We start from the raw sequence: 23,740 nt of genomic DNA on the forward strand, positions 1-23,740 counted from the left end.
AAGTGAGCAGATTTATCTGATGTAGCACAGATAACTGACAAGATAGAGCTATATGATACAGAGTAATGTACAGCACCATTAATCAGAGCATGCGCTAAGGGCAATAAATAGTAAATACCTGTCAAAGGTCTATAAAAGTTTAACTATTCTCATCATTCTCTGGTGACAAAGTACCGTGTAGTGTAAAAACAGGAGGTCGGCAGCCCCTCTGTCATGGAGTGGCGTTGGGTTCACTGTTTTGAAAACGGCTCTGCTGTAACGGAGTACGAGTCGGTTGGTCCATTTAAAGGATATACTGTAACGTTCAGGTCAATATAATAGTGATTTAATAAGTTTAGCAGCAAGTAATGGTAATATGTATAGGGAAGGGAAATAAAGAGTACAATACAGTGCCTCTGTAAAGGTGGCAGAAGTGCTTGTATGGTGCTTGTATGGTGTTTGTGTGGTGTATGATGGCGTGTTGATGGTGTGCCACAGTGATGGAAACAATGAAGACAAGGTGACTGGTCACATAAGGGATCTGATGGGTGGAGTCAAGAATTGGTTGTTATGACAACAAACTTTTCTTAAATTATTTAGTATAAATGACCCTGTATTAAACACTGAATTTATGAATCAATGTGCATTAGCCAGTTCACCCAGGAAGAGCTTTAATCTGAAGTTCATTTCCATAGAAACTCTTCCAACAGGAAGTGATGTAACTGGAGATCCGTTGCCATAGAAACTTCCACCAGGAACTGCTGTAACTGGAGCTTTAGTGTGCGAGGTAAGACCTTCTACACAGAACATGTGGTGAATATCTGACTGCAGCATCTGAGTGTAACTGCTACTATTAAATAACTCAAAGAAACGGGGAGTTTGTGATTTGCAGGAAATGACCACGGAGAGAAAAGAGCTCTACTAGCTACATGGCTACCATGAGCTGTATGGCTGACTGCCATATGTACACCTCTCACTATGGCCTCCCTGAACATCTCACGTGGAGATGAAAGACTTTATCAAAGGGGACACAACTAAACAAACTTATTAAGATGCGTGACCATTCATGTCTGAGGTTTGTCTGAATTCACTGACTGCTATAGGTACAGGGTGTTGTTACAGTGTGGAAAACTAGTAATACATAAGGCACCTCTGATACCTGAAGACATGGCGTTCTTCTAAACACGCTGGGATAATGTCTTATCTCACTAATGTTCTCTATGTCGATACAGAATATGGATCAAAACGGAGTCCAGCCTCAGTGTTTATGTCATTAACATGATCCTCTGTTTCGAAACAATGTTTTCCGAGGAGAGGGAACTCACTTCTCAGCAGGCGCTGTGGCTGACCCCTCTCTTGAACCCCAGCAATGTCCCGAGCAGTGATCCGGCCCCTGCAGGTGGGAGTCACCCCTCCGGAGACCCTGTCCGTGCTTCAGCAGCGCCTCCGGATGGCCGAAGAGCAGGCGGATGAGCTCGTTCGGGGCATGGAATCGTTGGGGGTCCCGTGCAGGCAGCTCCCGGAAACCCTGGGATCAGTACAGCATCCTCCACCCGTCACTCCCGCTCACGCTGGCCATGTCCTTGAGAGGTGCAGCTGTGAGGCGCTAGTGAGCCGGGTCTGTCGACTGGAGAGCCTCATGCAGACTCTGAAACTCAGTACTTTCCGCCTGGAGGCAGAGAAAGAGCTCAGCTCCACTCACTCTGGTGAGGGATTCATGGCACTGCATCTGACTCCTTGTTCCTCACCACACCTGGCTGTTGGCGAGTCGGGAGGTCAAAAGATCCCTTGGACATCATGGGGTTCTCTCTGTGACACACTGTCCTTCCACTACTGTGCCTGTCGCAGCCTCTCTGATGGAGCAGCTCTCAGTCCTGCAACGGGAGAGTGAGGAGGAGCGACAGGCAGCGAGGAAGGAGGCAACACGGCTTCAAGACCGCCTGCATCGAGCCTGCCAGGACAGAACAGAAGCCCTGGAGAAGGTGAAGCAGCTGGAGGAGGCCCTGGAGGCAGCCGCCACCTCCAAGGTGATCTGCAGTGAGGAGTCCGGGATATGGTTACTAGGCTAATGGAGGCAACCGCTAGCTGTACCTGCACTAAAGCACACTCATGTTCACATCTGTGTGCTATGTAAAAGATCAATATGTTATTATTAATGTTAACATTAATACATCTCAAGTGCAGTGCTACCTGTTTACCTGCATAGGTGGATGTGGCCCTGGAAGCTGAGGAGCTGAAGGAGGTTAAGTTGCAGATGAATGGGAAACTGCTGGAGGTGAGGGGCTCCTCTGTGGCTCTGGGTTTGGACCTGTGAGACCTTTAGTAGATTCCTCTGGCAGACTCTGGAACTGTAGAACAATTGATTGGTCGGTCAGGTTTGCAGCGGTCAGCCCATGTAAGGTCCACTCTGTTTTGATCCTCTGGGCCTCTGTTTTCCTCTCTGCCTCCGTGGTCCTCAGCTGAACGAGCTGTTGTCTCAAGAGGCTTCCCGCAACTCAGAACTGAAACGGTCACAGGGTGCATTGTTGCAGAGGATTCGGAGGATGGAGAAAATGATCGAGAATGAGAGAAGACAGGTGGGAGAGATAGCAGAGGGGTTCTGGATACACCGGCAGCAGTAGAAGGAGGGATTAAAGGTGGGCACTTGCCACTTTTGGTCCCATGTTCCTCTTACAGAGGGAGCTGCTGCAAGCAGACTGCCGCACCGTGCGCCATAAGAAACGGGAAGCAGAATGGCAGTGGCACAAAGAGGTGGCACGAGCACAGCGGCTCGAGGAGCAGTGCCAGCAGCTCCAACAGCAAGCAGGTCAGGAGCGCGGCCGTCTTAGAAAGGCCTTTGTCTCTTTTTGTTGAAGCACAACATGAGGGGTCAACAGTCAACAGACCCCTTTAAAAAAATTCATGCTTTTTTTCAGATATAAAAGAATCCCTGATTTCCCAGTTGACTGGAGAATTAAAAGTAAGACCTCTAGCATGCATCTCACTAGTGTGTATGCGTGTGTGTGAGAGAAAAAAAACAGTTCGTAGCATGCACTGTATGCTTCTTTGTGCTGCAGATGTAGTTATCAAAGTGTTTTCACTTCCTGGGTAAAGTGTGGCATTCTCTTCTGAGCTATGATTGCGCATATTTTGCATTTGTCGGTGTGTGACTGTGTGTGCCTGTGTGAAGCTTCTTGTACTCCGGCTACCTGTGTTGCTCCCCAGGAGCTGCTCCAGGAGAATGGCAGGATGCTGAAGGACGGTGAGGACCTGAGGGCTTCGGCCCACAAAACTCAGGTGAAGAGCTCCAGAAGGTTCTGCTCAGCTTCCTAAGCTACACAAACTAAAGAGTAACAAGAAAGAAATGTGTCATGTGACCTGACTCTTTGTTTCATTGCTAACCAGGTTGGTGCCATATGATGATGTCATTTGTTTGGTGTGATGTCATCATGACTGTCGTTGTCCCACTATTTTGTCCAGGCGCTGAAAGCCCAGCTGGAGATGCAGTGCGCTGAGCTGAGCACTGCTCTGCGTTCCACGATGATGGAGAACGTTCAGCTCCAGACCGAGCACCAGGCGAGCCTTAAGGTGCTTCGCTGATTACTGACCCCCAGCAGGAAAACCCAATGACTGCTCAGGTTGCTCAGGGTGAGGGTGCACCTTGAGGATAAAGTGAGTGTGTTGGTCCCCACAGGTGGAGCAGCACTTGCGTGAGCAGGACCTGCTTTTTGATGCTGCACGGCGCAGCATCCAGGCAGAAATGAAGAAGGCACAATCGGAGAAACTCAGTCTGCAGGAAGCATTGTGAGTCACTCGAGTTTCCCGGCTCAAAAACGGCGTGAGGAGATAATGTGACACAGGCCAGCGTGCGCCCAATACGTGTTCTGTTCCTCGGCTGTTGCCGTCTGTGATCCTCCGGTCACTTTCTTCACTTGCGCCTCTGCTGATCTTGCCTCCTGCCTCTCTCCCTCACCCCTGTGCTGTCCCTTTTCTCTCTCCATCTTTACTGTGAGAAAATAGTTCAAACTGCAAAACCACCACATTTAGCTATCTGTGAATTGCATGGCATTTTAAGTTAGTGCACAGCGTCACTCACCCTGTTCATGCTGTTTGTGTTGGTATTGATCTTGTAATTCATTAGATTTTATCGAGCTGCTGAGCTGTATGTTAAACTGAAGGTGTTATTTGAGGATTCTTTAGCCTTTTAAAGGTGGTAAATGGGAAATACCCATTGCATTGCAAATGTTAGCAAAATTTGTAATACTGTTTGTGCTAAAAATGCTCTTTAATACATTTATCTGATTTTTGTTAAGCTACCTATAACTATTTAACCATTTATTCAGCTGGATACTTTTTACTTGAGCACACACACACACATTTTCAGAACCGCTTGTCCCATACGGGGTCACGGGGAACCAGAGCCTAGCCGGTAACACAGGGCGTAAGGCCGGAGGGGGAGGGGACACACCCAGGACGGGACGCCAGTCCGTCGCAAGGCACCCCAAGCGGGACTCGAAGGCAGGACTGTGGTCCAACCCACTGCGCCACCGCGCCACCGCACCCCCGGCTTTACTTGAGCAATTTAGGATAAATAAAGATGTGCAAATAAAATACATACAGTAGTAGTAGTCAAAAAAATAATTCATTATTTACCTGTATACATTAATGAATAATGCACATAATATTTTATTACTTTTCTGTTAAAAACTATAGTACTTTTTATCCATTGTGTTTTTCCATAGAACATTCTGCAATAACACCATAATATTAACATAATTTAATGGCTTAATTCTCAGTCAAAATTTAATTAGCCTGAATCCTCAGTTTAAAAGCAGCACATGTCTTTAGTTAGTGAAAGACTGAAAACACAAATGTGCATGCTGATACACACACACACACATTTTCAGAACCGCTTGTCCCGTACGGGGTCACGGGGAACCGGAGCCTACCCGGCAACACAGGGCGTAAGGCTGGAGGGGGAGGGGACACACCCAGGACGGGACGCCAGTCCGTCGCAAGGCACCCCAAGCGGGACTCGAACCCCAGACCCACCGGAGAGCAGGACTGTGGTTCAACCCACTGCGCCACCGCACCCCCTGCTGCATGCTGATAAAAAGGCTATAAAAATTTTAAATGGTTTTTTACGGTCAGCAAAGTGGCCACCTTTAATTGTTCCTCATAAAGTCCTGGTGTCTGTGTCCCAGCGTATCCAGTAATCCGTGTCCCCGCAGGCGCAGTCTACAGGCTGAGCATGCCGAGCTGCAGCGCAGCTCCATAGCGGCCCTGGCCAACACCGTCACTCAGAGGGAGCTCTTGGAGCGAACCGTTGACATGCTGCAGGGGGAGCTGAACGCTGCGGTGGTGCAGGGAGAGACCCTGAAAAGAGAGAAGGAGAGCACGCAAGCCGAGGTAACTCTGATTGCATTTGAGGTTGTGGAACTGCGAGAGTGTGTCATGCGCAGTTTGCCCGATGGATACCTCTTGCTCGTGCTGCAGGCCTGTGTCTCCATCAGCAAGCTGGAGGCAGAGCGCAGTTCCCTGGAGGCACGGTTAACCGAGGTGAAGGTAGTGTGAATCTTGGTCTTGCCCAGGTCGCTCAGCCCTCCACAGTCTTATCTGAATTATGGCACAAACTGTTTCCATGTGATTTTCAGTTAAAGGTGGGAATGCTGGAAGAGAAGAACAAGGTGCTCGTGGCGACGCTGCCTGAGGTAGACCAGGTAAGCGATCATTTACAGAGAAAAGTGTTGGTGAAATAGAGTTTTGCTTGCTCTGAGCTGTATGTCACCTTGGGGAAAAGCGTCTGCTAAATGAATGAATGTACTGTGAGGTGTTATACGCTGTGTAGGTGTCTTGCAGTAAACGTCACACGCCTCTTCTGTCTGTTCGTGTGAAGTCGTCATGGATGTGGCCCTGGGGTCTGAGACCGGATGGCTTCTGGCTGGTACTGGGAAGCCACCTGTAACAGTTTCATCCATCAGGTGGAGGCCTTGCACATGGCCCTGGAGCTAGCTGGGGAGGACAACAAAAAGCTGGCCCAAAGCTTGGAGCAGGCACTGCTGGCTTACAGCAAGCTGCAAGGCAGGCTGTGTCAGGCTCAAGAAGATCAGCAGGACCTCATGGAGAGGTGTGTCTTTATTTGTACTCTGGGCATCCTGTCTCTGGGTGATCCTGGAGCATCTGACTTGTGTGTTTGGTCAGGGCAGAGGTGACACAGCTGAGAGAACAGGTCTGAAGGCAGAGCTAAAGAAAGAAAGGGATTTAAGGAGAAGAGCTACACAGAAGGTGGCTGAGGTACAGTTGCTCTGTACACATGTCCACTGTGATGCTATACATGGTCATGTACAGAACCCTGGCTGTCCATTCCCTGTGCAGGTGAAGAAGGCTCTGGAGAACGCGTTGCACACATCTGATAACCTGTCTGTGGAAAATCGAAAGTTGAGGGAGAAGGTGTATGAGCTGGAGAAGGTGGTGTCTAAGCAGAAAGCCCGAATTGCAGAGCAGAAGAGCCAGCTGAAACAGCACCTGGGCAGTAAAGCAGAGCTGTGGAGCACCCAGAGGGTGAAGGTAACTGTGTCCTGTCTCACTGACTCCCTCACTGAATTTCTAACACATTCAGTAAGTGTCTGACTCCTTTACTCCTCCAGGACCTGGAGGCTGAACTGAAGGATCGAGAGAAGGTTATGAGTGAATATCAGAAACATAATTATGGACAGGTAGAAAGTCTAAAGACCTGGGCTGGAGGATGAGGGCAGTTGAAGTTTCAAAGCTAAATGCTGAAATTGTTTTGGTGCAAACATACCAACACCACAACATGTTTGAAAACAAATAAAACATGTATCGTTTAGACACCAAAGTACAAAATGAGCAAAGTATATACTTTTAGTTATTAGATCAAGAGACCCATTTCTTGTAGAGTCTCAGCTGGTCAAGACATTCCCAAGCAAAGAGCTGTCTCTCTGGCAGGGGCTGCAGGTGCTATCAGCCAGTCAGCAGGGGGCACTGCAGGGAGAGAGAGCATTTCTGGAAACTTCAGGACAGGTGCTTGGTGAGTGTGACTGATGAAGGGAGCCAGGTGCCCTTTCTTGGCTAAGTGTGTGACACTGTGGACATCTTTGTGGAAGTTGGACGGGACCCTCAGGCAGCTGGACAGAAAGGAGACCATTTGAGAGGCCGACCTTGAGCTTCACTAGATCAGCTGTTCCATTCGTGTCATTATACACTTCTCCTGCTCCCTTTCTATCTCACTGCCTCTCTGCTTCCATATTCCTCACCTGACATCAATGAATCTGAACAGAGATAATCAATTAAACACAACTGCAAAGCAATAAAGTAGGTATTTCTTATTAAGGTCTAGTTATATTATCATATTCAGTGTAATGTAATTGGACTGGAAAGGTGGCGATTGATTGAATGTGTTGGTAGTAAATGAGCAGGGAATTTTCCCACCAAATCAGTTCCCAGAGATGCACCGTGAGATTTCAGTGCTGTTGTCTGGCACATTAACCATGTTCTTGTCTGTATGTATGGTAGTTACCTGGGATTCAGCATGAGCAGCATGTCAGTGAGTTCTGGGAAGCCATACTTGGTTTTTACCAACTCCTGTTTTGGTTGTCAAATCCAAGTGTTCACTGCCTTGCTGTGTTTCACTCCTGGTGCGTATCCAGCGCTGTATGAGCTGTAGAGCTGTCAGCTGAGGCCTCCTTGTGTCCTGGTTCAGACTCAGAGCAGCAGTAGGAGCAGGACTGGGTTCTCTGGTAGGACATCTGGGACACCATATCTAAAAAGCTCTGGAACATGAACATGTGGACTGAAGACCTGACAGACCAACCTGGGTTGAGACACACTAGCAGACCAGTAGCTGGGAACGAGGGATGTGCGTGAACTGATCTCTCAACATCCTGTGCAAGCACACACGGACACACTGACAAAACGGATGCACAGTGACTCTCTGTATTTATTTGAAAGACAGAACAACAAGACATATTTGTTAGCAGCATTGCTGAGAGCTCTGCGTAATGTAGTTCAATGTTCTCAAAGTCTCTTACAGGGAATCTTGTGTTAACATGCTTTGTCGTAGTAACAATTCTAGTTGTTTTATACGTTTATGTTGATATAAAGAAACAGTTTTTTGTGAATGAATAACTTTGTACAAAATTAAATATTTTAATATTTTTGTATAAATTTATGATTCTCTTATCAGACAGAATATGAGTGATAAACTGTTTATAATAATATATAGACATCTTTTTGGAACACAAAATGTCTAAGATCAAATCAAGAATTGCTCTAAGCATCTAAATTCAGAAAAAACACAGGATCACAGATATAGACAAACAACAAGTTATTTATGAAAGGGGGGTGGGGGACTGTGGCTCACAACACACCTTTCTAACACCTCTGCAAGCTACATAGTGGGGTATGTGCTGACAGCCAGGCCAGTGCCCTGCCCCCAAAACAGACAGCCAACAAATAAACCTGTAATATTGAATGACCACAAAGTGGAAACATCTGCATACCATAATGCACAAACAATTCTGATAAACTGGATCTCAGTCCCAAATCATCATCTACTGTTTAGAAACACAATTCACTCACATTTTTTGCATTTAGAGACACACACACTTAGAGACGTGTTTATGCCCTCCAGTACATGCATAAGCCCAGTGATGTACGGGTTGGGCCACCAGAGGGCAGTGTAGCCAAGTCTCTCACATAGCTGGAGCCAACAGTGACATGTGGGTCACTGTGTTTCAGGTCCTGTCCCAGACCGGTCCGAGTGCTGGACCAGTCCCAGTCCCAGAGTCCAGCCCAGAGCCAGCTCTGGAATACCCTTCTGAGGCTGCAGCTGGGCACTTGTTCCTGAGCTGCCTAATCAGAACCTGCTGTATCCCTGGCAGCGAAAGTTACAGCATTTGCTTTATTGTGATTTGTCAACATGGGAACTCATTTGTCACATCCCAGCCCCAGAATGAGAAATGTGAAAATTTATACCATATGTATGCAACATGTACAGTGACAAAAAAATAAACTCAATAAATCATATTATCTATATAAAACCAGGCTTTCTAACATACTTAAAATGAAAAGGTACGTTTAAACACTGCATGAATAAACCAATTTCTAATTCAGTAATGAGAACATTTTACGCAAAAGTAAGCTGTCATTCTGTAGAATGAGAGAATGTTTTTTAACACTGTTTCGCAAAATTTTACTAATTTTATCTGGTCTACAGTTATGCAGATTAGGTGAAATACATAAACACAGGCCAGACCTCGGACACATTGCAAGAAAGTGAATGATGAAGAACAAAGAGGAGCAAAGCACAAAATGGTCAGTCAGAATTTGGTCCAGAAAGAGGGTCGAAAGTCAGCATTCACCATACAGAGCACTTGTTGATGGGGTGCATGGGGGACCCTCTGGGACAGTGGAATGCGCGGCCAAACTCATCAAACTGTGACACGCTGCCAATGACCCTACAGGAGGCAGGGGAAACAGAAAGCGCATTGCAGACTATCACAGTCAGAGAAGTGGAACTGAAACAGTGCACAATGTCTGGTTATAGTATTTTAAGCATGACATTTGACTACCTGTAGTGCTCGGGTGCGTGTTTGTCTGTAAGAAGCTGCAGGTAAATTGACTGGGATCTTCTCTTCATACACCAGTTCTATTGGGAAACAGAAGTCAGTTGTGAAAGAGGACAGAACAGCAGAGGAAGCTCCGAGTGGTGAAGTGAGAGTTAATGTGAAATGTGTTTAATGTGGAGTTTGATATCTATTCAGAATAAGTGGCTATGGCCTCCCCAGCAGCTTTTCAGTTGGAATCTGGGTTCAGATCTCCACTGTACCACACTAGCCATCTGTGTTCACCTGGGTATGTTCAGGCAACAGTGGGAACTGCACACAATGCAGGTGGCTCTCAGTGTGTACAGAGGAGGAGCAGTTTGCTTGTGTTTGCCCCTCATGTCACGATCTCAGGTGGAAATGTAAAAACTGGGTAATAGGCTATGAGTACATTTGAGGACAAAAATCCAATAAAAGTATTTACTGATTGGCCGGGGGATAGGGGGATAGGGGCGTGTTTGTGGGCAGACAGTGTGTGTTGAAAGTTCAGTACCTGCGCAAAAGCAATGAAGAGCAGCTGTTCATGGGTGTGCTTGAGTCCAGGAAGGGGCTGTTCTGGACCGTGGTCCCTGATCCACTTCTGGTATGCCTGGGTTTTGGAGAGTCATGAGACATAAATATGAGCACTGCAAAAAGAAAGACAGTAGTTTGTAGTTCGATGCAACAATAAACCTGCATTAGCAGTCTGCCTTAATTATCATGTTGGTGGTAGCTATTCCTTTTCCATTTTCTGATCATAATCCATTAGTATCCTATCTTGGCACCGCGAGCCACCACCAACCTGAAATGCCAGAATGCGCATCATAGAATGTGACAGGGCAGCCTTTTGGAATTTCGTTTTGACAGCTTTAGAGATTTCGGGGAATGAATGACCAAGTCCTTTACAATTACCTACTCTAAATCAAAATAAGTACACTGATTCCCCTGGTGGGGTAGTGACTGGCCAAAAAGCCTAGGTCACTCCAATTTATGTGCTACTAGACCACAGCCCACCAGAATTTTATTATCTCTAGTTTAATGTCAGTCTGGAGTTTTTATTTTCCTCTCCTCCATTGCCTGCTAGGTAACTTTTCGTCATCATGGAAATTTTTGATGACACTAATAGTATATCATATTTATTGAAGATTATAATAAGTTATTTGTTTTTATTCCCTTCTTCATTGCATTTGGTTTAGTATCTCTCATACTCAAATTTTGTATGTTACAGAGTATCGATGAAGATTGACTGTAGATAGTATACTGTAATGTGTCTAATACTGCAAGTCACCTTGGACGAGAAAGCTGTCAGCTAAATACTACAGAGTATTCACTGTACGTTGCATTGATGAAAATCATTGGCTTAATCAATAAATATTAATCTAAATGTTAAGGTTTTTCTTTTGCTTTATTTGCAATCCTGTGTATTTGCTCCGAATCTCTTTGGGATTGAGCACTTCATAAGAATTATTTCTGCTGAATCACATAGAGACTCACATAGTAGGACAGCTTTAAGCCTCCCATGTCTGCAATGTTCTCTCCAAGAGTCAGGCGTCCATTCACCTGCAGAGATAACATTTGTGTGTGAATTTAACAGGGTGAAGTGGTGGTGTGTGTGTGTGTATGTGGATGTGTAGACATGTGCTTTATTACCTTCTGATTGTAAACAGTGAAATTGTCGTAGAGTTTGATGATGCACTCAGCTTTCTTCTGAAACTTTCTGTATGATTCCTCTGTCCACCACTGCTTCAAGTTGCCATGACGATCATACTGCCCTCCTAAAGTTTCATGTCAGATTAGATATATAATTAAGCGTCAGTGTCACCTCGGCGGTGAGAACACTTGAACAAAGTCATTTTATGTAAATCACTTCTTGTGAGTGTTCAGGCCAGTGGCCACTGTCCCTGACCCCAGTCGTCATAGCCATGAGTCAGCTCGTGCCCAATGATTGCTCCAATTCCTCCATAGTTCAGGGATCTGCAAAGAGAAACAGAATGTTATTTCTGTAACTACAGCTATTGCTTAAGTTTTCATAATTCATAAGTTGCTAGAGGAACTGTTCCAAACAGCAAATTTGTTTATAAAGCTGTGAATGACCTGCAGTATGACGTGCAGCAAACAATGGCAGTAGAGAACAATGTATGAGAGGTATGTGAAGTGTGTGCATACAAAGAACTTAAAAAAAAAAACGTTAGGGAAGCTACAAAGGCAGCGTTACAGAAACTAGAAGCCAGGATAATTTTAACAGTGAATGGCATTAGGTTTTTCACCAGGGATAGGTGTGTGTGTGTGTGTGTGTGTGTGTGTGTGCGCGCGCGTAATACTCACTGTGGAAACTGGGGGTCGTAAAGTGTAGGCTGCAGGATCCCAGCTGGGAAAACTGTAGAGATTTGATGGAGAATCAGACAGGGAAAGGAGGGTGAAAACATTGCTTTTGGCTCTGCGTCTCTGTCCTCAATTGGCAGTAGTGTAACTTCATTGATTTTCCTGCTCAATTTAATTCAGACACAGGACATAAAAACTTCGAAAGGATCAAACACCTTGTGTATATTTATGAGTGAGCGTGTGTGTGTGTGGCTGTACACGCCTACTGTAACAGGGATTCACTCACCCATTTGATTCTTGTTTGGAAGATAATAGGCATTCAAAGCTTGAGGAGGTAGCAGCCATCTGCAGACATACATGCACACAGACACAAATTAACACACACAATAAGCAAAACTACAGAAAGACTAGTTTTTATGAAGTTGCACTTTACAGATGCCACCATCAGTGGACCTCAGCTGCTGAAACATAACTAAGAATCATACAAAAGACCTGCTCAATGGACATGCACACTGGACACATCCTCCCTACAGGAGCCTCTGGCTGCAGGGGGTGGAATGTGTGCTGTGGTCAGGGTGTTGGCACTGTCCAGCACTCACGCTGTTTTGTCCACCTCCTTGTGAATCTTCTTTACAGACAACTTGATGTTAAACTTGATGCTGCTGAGGATGTTTTTGAAGTATGTCTTCTCGTTCACACCAAACTGAGGGTGGGGCAACATGAGAGGAGGTAAGGGGAGGTGCAAGAAGTAGAGAGTGAGTGCAAGGATTAGAGTAGATGGAATAAGGCAGTGCTGTTCAGAGGAGAGAAGGATCAACACAGAAATACAGCCTTTCCCCAGCATATAAGAATTTATTTCTGTAAGAAAGTGACATGTATGCCTTAAATTCAGTTTATGAGCCACTTTCCCTACAGTTACAAAAATATCCTTAAGGGCGAAAAACTTCTAATTTAAAACTGCACTCATTCCTGATGTGGAGGAACAGACAAAGTGACAACAGTTACCACATGCACCTTTCTCTTGTCTCAATGCATAAGCATCCTGTAACCAAGCTTAACTCACCTGTAAGTTGTCTTGTGTCTTTTTATTTTAACTTAACCTTAACTTAAATATTCATTAGCTTATTATGCCTCTGCTTTTTGTTAATATTCACAGTCATTATTATTTTCATGCAAATCACACTGCATAACAAAACTCAATAAAGGCAGGTTATGAGCTTTATGACTTCCACTAAGTCAACTGCCTTGTTGGGTTATAATAACCAGCCCTCAATAATGAAGTAAATTTGTCCTTGTTTATATAATCAGGTGATAATTTAGCATATTTGCATGAAAAAAACATACATTTTTGAGCTCAGAATTACTTAGTGATACTTTCTCATTAAATTAATGGTAATTTTTAGTTATAATTTAGGAGAATTTACAAGCTGTTCTCAGGTAGACATTATGCTGTTAAATGGTGTGACTCACCCCGTACTCCTGGTCTGTGAGCTCCGGGTTCAGCAGGAAGTCTGGGTAGCCCGTCATTACCATCATGTGTTTCAGCTAAGGGGACGGGAATATGCAAAAACTAAAAATTAGAAATCCACAGACAACCTGAGCAAGCTGGCTGAAACTCAGCCCTGCTCATTACCCTGGACTTCACACCTTGGACCTTGCTGCTTCCTTGGTCTCTGTGTCCATCCAGTCCAGCTCCTGCAGGCGCACATCCAGAGCATGCTTGATATCCTCCACTAGCTCTTGTACCTAGGGGGAAATCAGAGCAGACAGTCGAATTTAACACATGCTGTCATTGGAAGAGTTCACAGTAAAGGTCCTAAAGTTTTCTTGGTTAATTGAAACTTAATTATTTGTGTGTCTATTCTTCTGTAATTGTGTTTGATTTGTTGTGTTGAAAGTACAATACTGCTAAATCTTTGCAATTAGAAGAATTTGTCCCCCAACAAAATAAAATGAACAGAAAGCTGAGAGGTGAGCCCTGGACTCAGGGTCCCTGGGAAAGAAGCCTCTTGCAGGCTGGGCGGGGGTGCAGGCTGCATCACACACACCAGCCTGCCACAGTTTAACCCATTTAACGGCTCAGTAACACTGCTAATGGCTTCTTCTGGGGAATACTGCATTTCTTTATCCTGGGTGCAAATTGATATTTATGTAAACGCTTTCACAATGTTAATGTCAATTTGTCATGCCAATTAAGCAGTCTTCTAGTATACTAGTAAACCAGCTGAATTAGGACAGAGAAGAAACAAATTAAATGTGAAAACTTATATATACTTGCAAAATTTCTGCTTCATTATATAACAGTAAAACATTTTTGGAATCTCAATCTCAGATTGCTCCTAGCAGAGGGAAATTGATGATTAGGGGTATAGCGAGGGACACGGCCTGCCTTGGCTTTGCTGTGCGAGGAAAAGTGCTCCTCAACAAAGAGTGCACCCAGGGCCATGCCAAAGTGCTTATTGGCCTGATTGAGGCACAGCTGGCCCAGGTCCAGCTGTCGTTCTGTGCCGTCGATCTCGCGTGAGAACTCGTGGATGGTGCTGCGGAAAGCTGTTGACAGGTGCTCACTGAGGGCCGCGACGATCCGCCACAGCATATAGTTGTGTAACACCCTGTAACAACCAAAAAGATTGTTTCTTTTCATTTTTTATTCTTTTTTCATTTTTTTTTGCTTATTGACAGGAAAACAATTAAAACGTGCTAACCAAATACAGCAAGATAACAGGCACTGATCTGTTGCTTTGATCTTGCAACTATGGGCAGTCTATGAAATGTGGACTAACAAATTCTGGACTCTGCCCCATAACAAGGTTCGAGGGTTCAACAGTGCAACAGTTTGAACCTGCCATGGAGGGTCTACAGCTTCTGACAATTTACAGTGAAGAAGGCAATGATGTGGGCTGCAGGTGACCTGACAGTGTTATTGCCCACCAAGCAGCTACAGGGCAGCTATCACAAGCAGACAATGACAGACACACTGCACAATACCGCAGCGACAGCATTGCATGTTGGGAAGAGTGTAATGGTTCTTTGCATCAGGATACAAGGTCATTTGGTCATTTTAGTCAGAGTCTGAAAGTCAGAAGACAAAGATTTAAACCTTTATTCTCCAGTTAGAAAAATCTTTAGCAGCACCAAAAAAGTGACGGGACTATGTGCTGTATGTTTGCCTGCGTAATAAACGAGAATGTTAACAGGGAGTGAACCGTGGGGCCGTTTTTATATAAACATTATGGGGAAACTGGACCGAAGCCTAAAAGAACATTTATGTCCAGAAGTTGAGAACAGTCTGGCCCCCATGTTCTCGCGAGCGCAGCCAATGGGCCATGCCGGCCTGAGCAGCGCAGATAGGCCAGCTTTGCTCCTCAGAAAAGAGCCATGAATTACTGCGTCCATCAGCAGTGCACAGCTCCGCAACCCCCCACCCCACTAGCATCCCAGCAAGCGAGCAATGAGGTTCCGTCAATTATCTACCACTCTCACATCTCAGCTGCAAAACACATCCATACAACTACCAGAAATCAGCTTGTAATGTACTTATACTTTATATTAGTGAAGGAAAATTAAATTAGACAGTATGTCTGAATCATCTTTGCATGATTAAAAAAGTTGCAAAAATGTGAAATGTCAAACCTCCTGGCTTTGACGGCGTGTCGTTGGATTCCATGGCTCTAGAGAACACTCAGGTGTTGTATGAACTCTTTAACAGCATAACAGGAGCGTTTAAAGAATATACCTGTAAGCTGCATTCACAGGTCCCAGGAATGATGAAGTAAAGACATCTAAGTGTTGCATTCATCATCACAGTGTTACACAGGTGGTAACTAGCTTATAATGAAATAATTACTAGTTATAGTTACAGTTAATATAAACCACTGTATTACTTACTGTTTTATTTTTGTGCAACTTTGTGTGTGAAATTGGTGACATTTTGCAACCAGAAATGGATTATAAATTTCTCCTTTTCATTTTATTTTTTGCCTTAAGGAATTTCACCTAACAAACTGATTTCTCGGAGCAGATTATGTTCATGTTGGCTGTGACATACTGGTGGAGTGTTCAGCTCCACATCATTCATGCTATTAACCTAAGTGCTGAATTGGCACAGGTGATGCTATTGTTTAACTTATGAATGTCAAACCTGGTGAACAATCACCAAAGGAAAATAGAAAGAGAGAGAGAGAGAGAGAGAGACAGAAAGAGAAAGAGAAAGAGAGACAGACAGCCTTGTTGCATGATAGAGGTGAACTCATCTGTGGCGTTGCACTCTCTGGATCACTGACTGTCATTTATAAACTGGCAAGATCCTCCAGCCACAAGCTACAGCTCTTCCACAAAACAAATACTTAATCACAAATAATTAGTGCCACTGTTTGCTACAGTTTCTCACATGGCAGCCAAAAGCCAATTGCACATCTGCAGCTATCCAAAAGAACAGATATTTGCAGTTCCAAGTATTCCACTTTCACTTTACTATTGACCTGCCACCTTTAATCCCTACAATAACTGTAGTTGTACAGAGCCCTAGTTGGGATCTGGACTGCTCAGCTAACATTCGTTACACCACGCCAAGTATCAGCAAAGCCAAGCGACCGCACCTGCTGCTGAACAGCATGACTAGGTATAAAGGGAGCGCCATCACCACACAGGGTTGTGGAATCTTACAATGCCGACCTGCCTGGCTTGTGATTCAGCGGTCTATTCCCTATTCCTGATTCTCCTGGCTTCTGACCCCTGCTTGCTCACCTGGTTACTGAGATCTGCTTCGCCCTAGAAAACGACGTCCATGCCTCGGGAGACCCACGCCTGTCCCCAACCTCCATTCTCTGTCTGATCCTGTGACTGCACCAAAATAAATGTACCCGCACTTGGGTCCAAACCCCTACCTCCTGTCTCCCGTCCCTGTTTGTGACAACGTTAAAGGTCAAAAATTATTATTTGTGCAGTTGTTGAATTCTTCAGCTATTTACTGAAGATGAACAGCCATTTTTAGAATTAGGTGTATTGTAATTTTCAAAGTCCATGTAGTGTAGAATTGGACTGCTCAGATGGAAGAGAGAAAATTAGGGAGACATACAACAAACAGGTTGGCATGCAAGATAAACACTAGACATTCAAGTGGAAATAGAAGAGAAGAGTGAGATGAACACAAAATAAACTAGCTGAACTGGAAGAGCAGGACTGAACACAACCAAAGAGGATGCACCATGGCTGGTTAACAGAAAGTTTTGGTCATTCCAGCTTCCGGGTGAGTGCTCACTTCTATATCTGATTTGTGAAATGAGTTGCAGATGCTCAGCCTTGTTACCATTTCTTCAGCAGTGCTTTAACTCTAAAGACTCCAACAGTTACAGCCACCGCAGGAGATGACAAGAGAAACACAAAGTACTTCTGTGTACTGGCAGAGACCACAAAGGACACATCATTTGTTGCTTCCAATCGTATTCCATCGGGTAATGTGACAGCACTATGACAGTTCTCACACACACACACACATTTTCTGAACCGCCTGTCCCATGTGGGGTCGCAGGGAACCGGAGCCTACCCGGTAACACAGGGCGTAAGGCCGGATGGGGAGGGGACACACCCAGGATGGGACGCCAGTCTGTCGCAAGGCACCCCAAGCGGGACTCAAACCCCAGACCCACCGGAGAGCAGGACCCAGTCCAACCCACTGTGCCACCGCGCCCCCCACTGACAGTTCTCATAAACTCCAAATTCTATCTCCTCCATGAACCCGTATCCCACAGGGCAGTAAGGGTAACTCACAAACAGCGAGACAATGGGGCTGTGGAGGTTACTGGACATGTTGGAAAATAAGGAGATGGTGTTGCTGAACAGAATGCAAGCTATAGTGGTAGACAGCTACATGGGAGGTAGAGAAACATCACTGGTGGAAGATGCAAGCAGGACACTGGGAGCTGACAGAAAAACACTGCAGAGGATGACAGAGCCATAGTACATCCCAAAGCAGTTGTGACACAGAGCCAGGTCTCATTTGGTGGGACAGAACCACAACAACAATATGAGTGACAGCAGCACTGCAGGGACCCCTACCACACCACAATGGACAAGGGCTCTTTTATGAAACCACTGCAATTTACTTCTTTACTTCTGTTTCATCAGACAGCCACTCTGTTTAAAAATCCTCTAACCATCCTGCTGAACCAAGACTTTTGTGTATGTGTATATGTGTGCGCACAGGAGGGAGCACTGCTGTCACGGCAAGATGCTGAAAAGTGTAAACAAAGGAGGCCTCGTTAGTCCTGCACAGCAGTTCACCCAGGGTGGGGGGGTGGCAACTGAGGAAGTGATACAATCAGAGGCAAAGGCAGATGCCTACTGGCAGCCGGCGTGGAGCGCTAACAGCGACACTAACCTTTGATTAAACAGAGGTAATGAAATCAGCGGGGCGTCCCACACAGCAGGGCACTGAGACGCACACACATACACACACAGAGGGCGACAGCCTTATTAACGCTGGTGCTAGGAGGAAGATGCTGCGAAGAGGATAAGAGGAATGCTGCCCCCCGCTGGTGGCCAGGTCATGTGACACACTTGAGATGAAAAGGACTGAATGAGGTACAACTTCACTGTGATAATACAGCTCTGATAATGCCATGCGCATGGAAGATTACATCTCAAGTCTTTCTTGGGACAGAGCTGAGACAGATGTCACACTCTTACTGTGAATGTCTCTGTGTTTCTCCTTTCAACCAATTTCCTCCTTCAGAATGTAGCTGTAAAAATGTGAAAGAGCAAAGCAGATGGGTAAATGGAGAGCAGGGGGCCAGTGTCCTGCTGTTATTTACAGCAAAGGGCAGAGTGGTGCAATGAGGAAAAGAAAAGGCAGAGATAAGCAAGACATAAAGTCAGGCATCGTGTGCCCTAACTGCAGTATGTGTTGGTGTTATCGCTCTCTCCATAACTCGACCCAGGGTGTTGGTGAAGCAGCAGGAGGGGGTCAAGGAGATCATTGCTGATCGATATCAATCAACTGAGCTAAATGGAGCGCTCCCAGAGCCTCCTCTGCAACTTCCCTGTTGGCTTCTCTCCTTCATTTATCCCCTTTTCCTTCATCTATCCTTCTCTATCTATGCTCCTTGTATCAGTCACCACTACCGTTTACTTTTTTCACACCTTAACACTCCCAGGCCTCACCTTTTTGAGGTAGTCTTAATGATCTCAGACACCTTCTGCATGTAATCAGTGGCCAGGACCACAATCTCTTCATCTTCTGAGAAGTTATCTTGGAAAATTCTGTCCAGCAGGCGCTTCCAGTGAATCTGAAGAGGTATAGAGATCAACCAGAAGAAAGTGGAGAAAGCTGAACAAGGAGAGGATAAGAGGGTGAAGTACAAGATAATTTTGTAACTTCAGCTGTACTAAGTTCCATTAGTGAGGCTCTACTTATGCCAGGGGCTATTCCACAGCTTCTGTAAAACCTGCATACCTGCCATCTGAAGTACCCCCAGTGTGGCTGCACACCCCCACACATGCTGGTGCTAAGTCGGCCTCCTTGCCAGGTTCTCAGGGCCAATTTCAAAGTGATTGAGCAGTGCCAATTTCTCCATCAGCCCCCCATGGTTGCCGGAGCTGGAGCCAAATCTCCTACCCATCAGCCCCCTACGTCGACCCCTCAGACTGCACCCCTACAAGAAACAAGCATGCAATCCTCCAACATAGGCAAGCTTTTTCTCTCACATATACAAAAATGACCCCATACCATAAGAATCTCTTACCATAAGCACAAAAACAAAATATCTGACTGAATCAGAATGAGAATATCCGTGCTTTTGTGAACATAGGTATGTGTGTGCAAGTGTGTTTGAGCGCATGTGTGTACACATGCAGCGAGCATGTGTGTATGTGGTGTGCATGTTTGAGACTCACGCTGGGAGCGATGCGCTGCAGCTGGCGCAGGGTGAGGCGGTTGTACATGGTGCTGATGTCCTTCCTCTGCTCGTCGAACTCTGACACCGTTATCTGGGTTGGACATTAAAGCAGAGAGGATTATCAGCCCACACACCAGAGTAGCAGAGAGATGGAACTGATAGAGACATAAAGATAGACTAAGAGAAAGAGACTTCAAACAAAGGCCAGACTCTAAGGCAAATATGAATGAAGACAAACTCTCTCTCACACACACACACAAAGGGGAATCAGATTAAATAAAGACTTTGATCCACTGCTAATCTGAAATGACGAGCTGGCTACAAAACACCAGGATTGTTCACCACAGTGCACGCAGTTACACACAGATGTACACACAGACTGCATTCTTTTTTCTGTCGTCTACTCATAATGAAGTACTTACAAGATAATGGCTTACTAAACTACAATACCTAACATGGCAAAATAAGTATTTATATTAATGGGCAGAAACTGTATGAACTGTTTAACTGTACATTCTTAAAGATACACTGACACCGAAAACTGCTTAACACCACATAATGGACGTAATGGCAAGGAAATCTCTTATTTTTACTATAGTACTAATTTCTGCTCTGCTTTAAAAGACAGACACCAGAGGTGGCATGGAAAAGCACACACATTGGCTAAGCGTGTCTCCAACTGAAGGATCTCACGGGATTTCTGGGTGGCATTGTGTGCTCCCAACATGCTCAGCAGCCGCTCCATCAGGGCCTTGTAAGCTGCTAGGATCTGAGAAAAGGAAGAGTGGTGATATCATCATAGCATGACAGCGGTGTGTTTGAGAAGATGATCGGACAGCATTCAGACAGGGAAAAAGGAAAAGGAATGGCACCTTCACACTGTCTTCATCCTGGCCAAGGTAGAGAGTTCTCTCAGGTAATGTCAAGCCCTCCTGGTCAATCTACATACAAGATATACACAGTCAGACAGGAGGAATCGTGCACACATCGCTCACTTACCCACTCTCTCTCCAACGCACACCCCTGTTAAGCTGCTATAATAGAAAGCCTAGCGGGTTTGTGTGCTAACTTTGGTGTCACTTTGAAAGTTGGCGTGGATGAGAGCGGGTGGGCTGTGGGGGGGGGGCTCTAATGATAATCGGTGGTGAAGGGGAGTCCCTGCCGATACCCCAGGCACATTCATCTCAGTGTTTTTTCAGCCAGAGTCTTGGGGAGCAGCCGGATTCTGTCACGCCCCATTATTCTCACTGATGCCTGACTGTGTCTGAGCTGCAAGGAGATGGGCTAAGTCTCCATCATCCCTCTCACACAGAGACACAGATAGACACACACTGAGACAGAAATACATAAACTGAGACACACCTAGATACATAGACACAGAGAGAGTCAGAGACAAGCATACACATACTGAGAGAGATGCACACATACCCCAGAATGAACTGAGGTAAAGAAACACATGAGACTGGACTACACACAGTGAGACAAATATATCTGGAGTCTGAGATAGATACACAGTGAGACATATATTGTACACACAATGAGACAGAGACACACACTGAAACTCCCCACATCCTCATTGCTCTCACCCGGATGGCATTACGTGATGAGTTCTTGTCATCCACGTTGACTGTGAGCGAGAAGAAGACAGCCGTGCTGTACACTCCCTGGGTCCGGTACAAGAGCTCATTAAAGTCTGGCCTCTGGGGAGCATTACTGCTCTCCCAGCCAGCTCCACCAGGGGGCACCCCAGACAGGTCCCAGCCCCCGCAGCTTTCGATTACCTCGGTCATGGGTGCCGAGCCCAACCGGTCAATCTCCTGCATGTCCATACAGGAGTGGTAGAAATCCTTCACCTTGCGTTCAGCAGAGTTTGGCTCACGCCGTCGCACTGGCTGCTGCAGAAGGTGCTGCAGCTTTTCCTCGTTGTGTTCTCCAATGGCAGTGATGATGCCATAGCTCAGTTTGTCCTCAGGGATGCCATGGCGCCGCAGCCAGCCACCGCAAGCAAATGAGTAAAAGTCAGTGCAAGGGTTGATGGTAGGGTCAATGTTGGCAGAGATGAATCTTGAGGCCTTCAGCAGGGCCTTCTTGCGCTGGCAGTCCAGACGACAGTGGCCCTCCTGCTCCAGTGACAGGTACTTCAACACCAGCATGGAGCCGAGAATTACACACAGCCCAGCTGCAAACACCAAGCCTGACAGAAGGCAGACTTCACGCCGACTCCAACGAGGCACTCCACTGGGTTGGTCACGGTCACGGCCACGCCCACCCCGTCCCCGCCCACTTCCCTCAATGCCACCTCCTAGGTGCAGACTGAGTCCGTTACTCAAAGTTCCACTGCTATACCGGCTTCCATACTTCACCTCCTGAAACTCATCATAGTGTGCTGTTAGGGAATATGTCTTCTCCATGGTGACCAACACACTATGGAAACAGAGATTTAAAATATATTTAGATCTTCCTCTCTTCAAAATACGCCCGTGCTTTCTGACAGCTGGCACAGGACTGCCGGTTCGCCAAGGTCACGATGCTTCAACTAAGGAGCAGCCCCTGGACAGTGCAAATGTGTACAGTAGTTCTCTAAGTGTGCACCTTAGACTGAGCTTGGATTTTGGTCAGTGCCTAAGGTCTCCCTGATGTCTTTCTCTTCCTCTCTCTGTATGGGCAATCCCTGGTCTTGCGGGCTGGGGAGGAGACCAGAAACAAGATCCATGATTAAAATTCTGAAAAATGAGATAGGAATTGTTTTTTAATGTTCTTTGTTTTTTTCTTTTTTGATGCCCTGAAATAGTTGATTACTGACATTCATCCATCAAGGAAAAAGATGATGACTTTCTGTGACTCATGAGTTCTATTGATCCAGGAGAGAAGACTCGAGTGTGTGTGCGGGGGGGGGGGGGGCGGCTTGGGTGCATAGAAAGATGTAAAGTAGAAAATGGGATGGTGGAATGGGGGAGGGGCAATCACAGTCATACTTGGATGACATGATGTCTGTACAACCAGCTCTCACAGCATCATTCCCCTCCTAGACACAATGGATGGAAGTAAACAAGTGGAGTAAATTTGTCAACTTGCTGCCATGATGCTCTGACCCTTTCCTAACCAGTGAATATCAAACCTTTGCAATTTTGCACACTCCCAAAACAGAACAATGAATGATAGTTAATTCCTCAGCTGAACATGATGCACATACAACTTGTTTTTAGTTACATTATTTAGACATACATTTGCATTTTATTTGTTTAGCTGACACTTTTCTCCAAAGTGATGTATAATGTTAAGTAACTTACAGTGATTTACCCATGCTTACAGCTGGGTAATTTTTTACTTGAGCAATTTAGAATAAGTACCTTTCTCACGGGCACAACAGCAGAGGGTGGGATTTAAACCTGGGTCTCTTGGGAGGAAGGTGGCAGTTCTAACAACTAAATTACTGTGGCTGGGCAATGTCATTCTGTACTTCTATACCAAAATGTTGACAATTCCACATAGTTGGATACTTTGTAAATTAATGTATATTAAAACTCTAATCTAGTTCACACAGACCCTCAGTTTGAAAGGGGGGGATATAAATTCAGCTGAAAGAATCTAGCTGACTGGAGAAGTTTTTCTATCAGTGCTAATACAGGTTTTTGTCTTCCTGACATACACATAACCATGATTCTTTGTATGTTCCAATAGATGTTTCCAAAGGAAACATGTTGCTTTTTAGTGAAAAACACTGAAACACAGCTATCAGAGTAAGATCCACAGTACAGCACACAGAGACACAAGCCAGAACAGTTAAACCTTCAGTAGAGCAAAGAGAAACACAGACCAGCATAGCTCTCGACGGATCATACAAAGATACATGCCAGCACAGTCAAACATCCCACATAGAACATAGACAGGGCAGCATCACAAAACCTACAGTGGAGCAAAGAAAGACAGTTTGCAACACTCATACGCTCAAACATAAAATGA

The 23,740-nt window shown here is 45.4% G+C and overlaps 2 protein-coding genes across 10 annotated transcripts; one reads left to right on the forward strand and one right to left on the reverse strand.

The window, feature by feature from the left end:
* Positions 1-747: 747 nt before the first annotated feature.
* On the forward strand, positions 748-9,061 carry ccdc150 (coiled-coil domain containing 150). Of its 9 annotated transcripts, none has more exons than XM_018748384.2 (18): positions 748-1,685; positions 1,828-2,006; positions 2,186-2,254; positions 2,439-2,555; positions 2,656-2,785; positions 2,895-2,938; positions 3,184-3,255; positions 3,439-3,546; positions 3,653-3,762; positions 5,190-5,367; positions 5,455-5,523; positions 5,613-5,678; positions 5,940-6,085; positions 6,165-6,252; positions 6,334-6,525; positions 6,606-6,674; positions 6,925-7,006; positions 8,716-8,875. In XM_018748384.2, the coding sequence occupies exons 1-18, from the start codon at positions 1,349-1,351 to the stop codon at positions 8,796-8,798; spliced, it is 2,139 nt and encodes a 712-aa protein (XP_018603900.1). In that variant the 5' UTR covers positions 748-1,348; the 3' UTR covers positions 8,799-8,875. The 9 variants fall into 9 exon arrangements, 8 of the variants coding, with proteins under 8 accessions (XP_018603900.1, XP_018603901.1, XP_018603898.1 ...); XM_018748385.2 differs by having other exon boundaries at positions 6,934-7,006; XM_018748382.2 differs by lacking the exons at positions 6,606-6,674; positions 6,925-7,006 and having other exon boundaries at positions 748-1,054; positions 1,291-1,685; positions 8,716-9,061.
* A 273-nt stretch (positions 9,062-9,334) lies between these two features.
* On the reverse strand, positions 9,335-22,188 carry ecel1 (endothelin converting enzyme-like 1). Its single transcript, XM_018748581.2, has 17 exons — positions 21,364-22,188; positions 20,650-20,718; positions 20,436-20,546; positions 19,776-19,868; positions 19,044-19,168; positions 14,272-14,494; positions 13,530-13,628; positions 13,353-13,427; positions 12,482-12,585; positions 12,169-12,227; positions 11,886-11,937; positions 11,467-11,534; positions 11,211-11,335; positions 11,055-11,120; positions 10,075-10,170; positions 9,549-9,625; positions 9,335-9,434 (listed from the first exon to the last, which is right to left on the reverse strand). Exons 1-17 carry the CDS (start codon positions 22,186-22,188, stop codon positions 9,335-9,337), a joined length of 2,367 nt encoding a protein of 788 aa, XP_018604097.1.
* Between the last annotated feature and the right edge of the window lie 1,552 nt (positions 22,189-23,740).

The sequence above is a fragment of the Scleropages formosus genome, chromosome 10, assembly GCF_900964775.1.
Source record: "Scleropages formosus chromosome 10, fSclFor1.1, whole genome shotgun sequence".
Lineage (NCBI taxonomy): Eukaryota > Metazoa > Chordata > Actinopteri > Osteoglossiformes > Osteoglossidae > Scleropages > Scleropages formosus.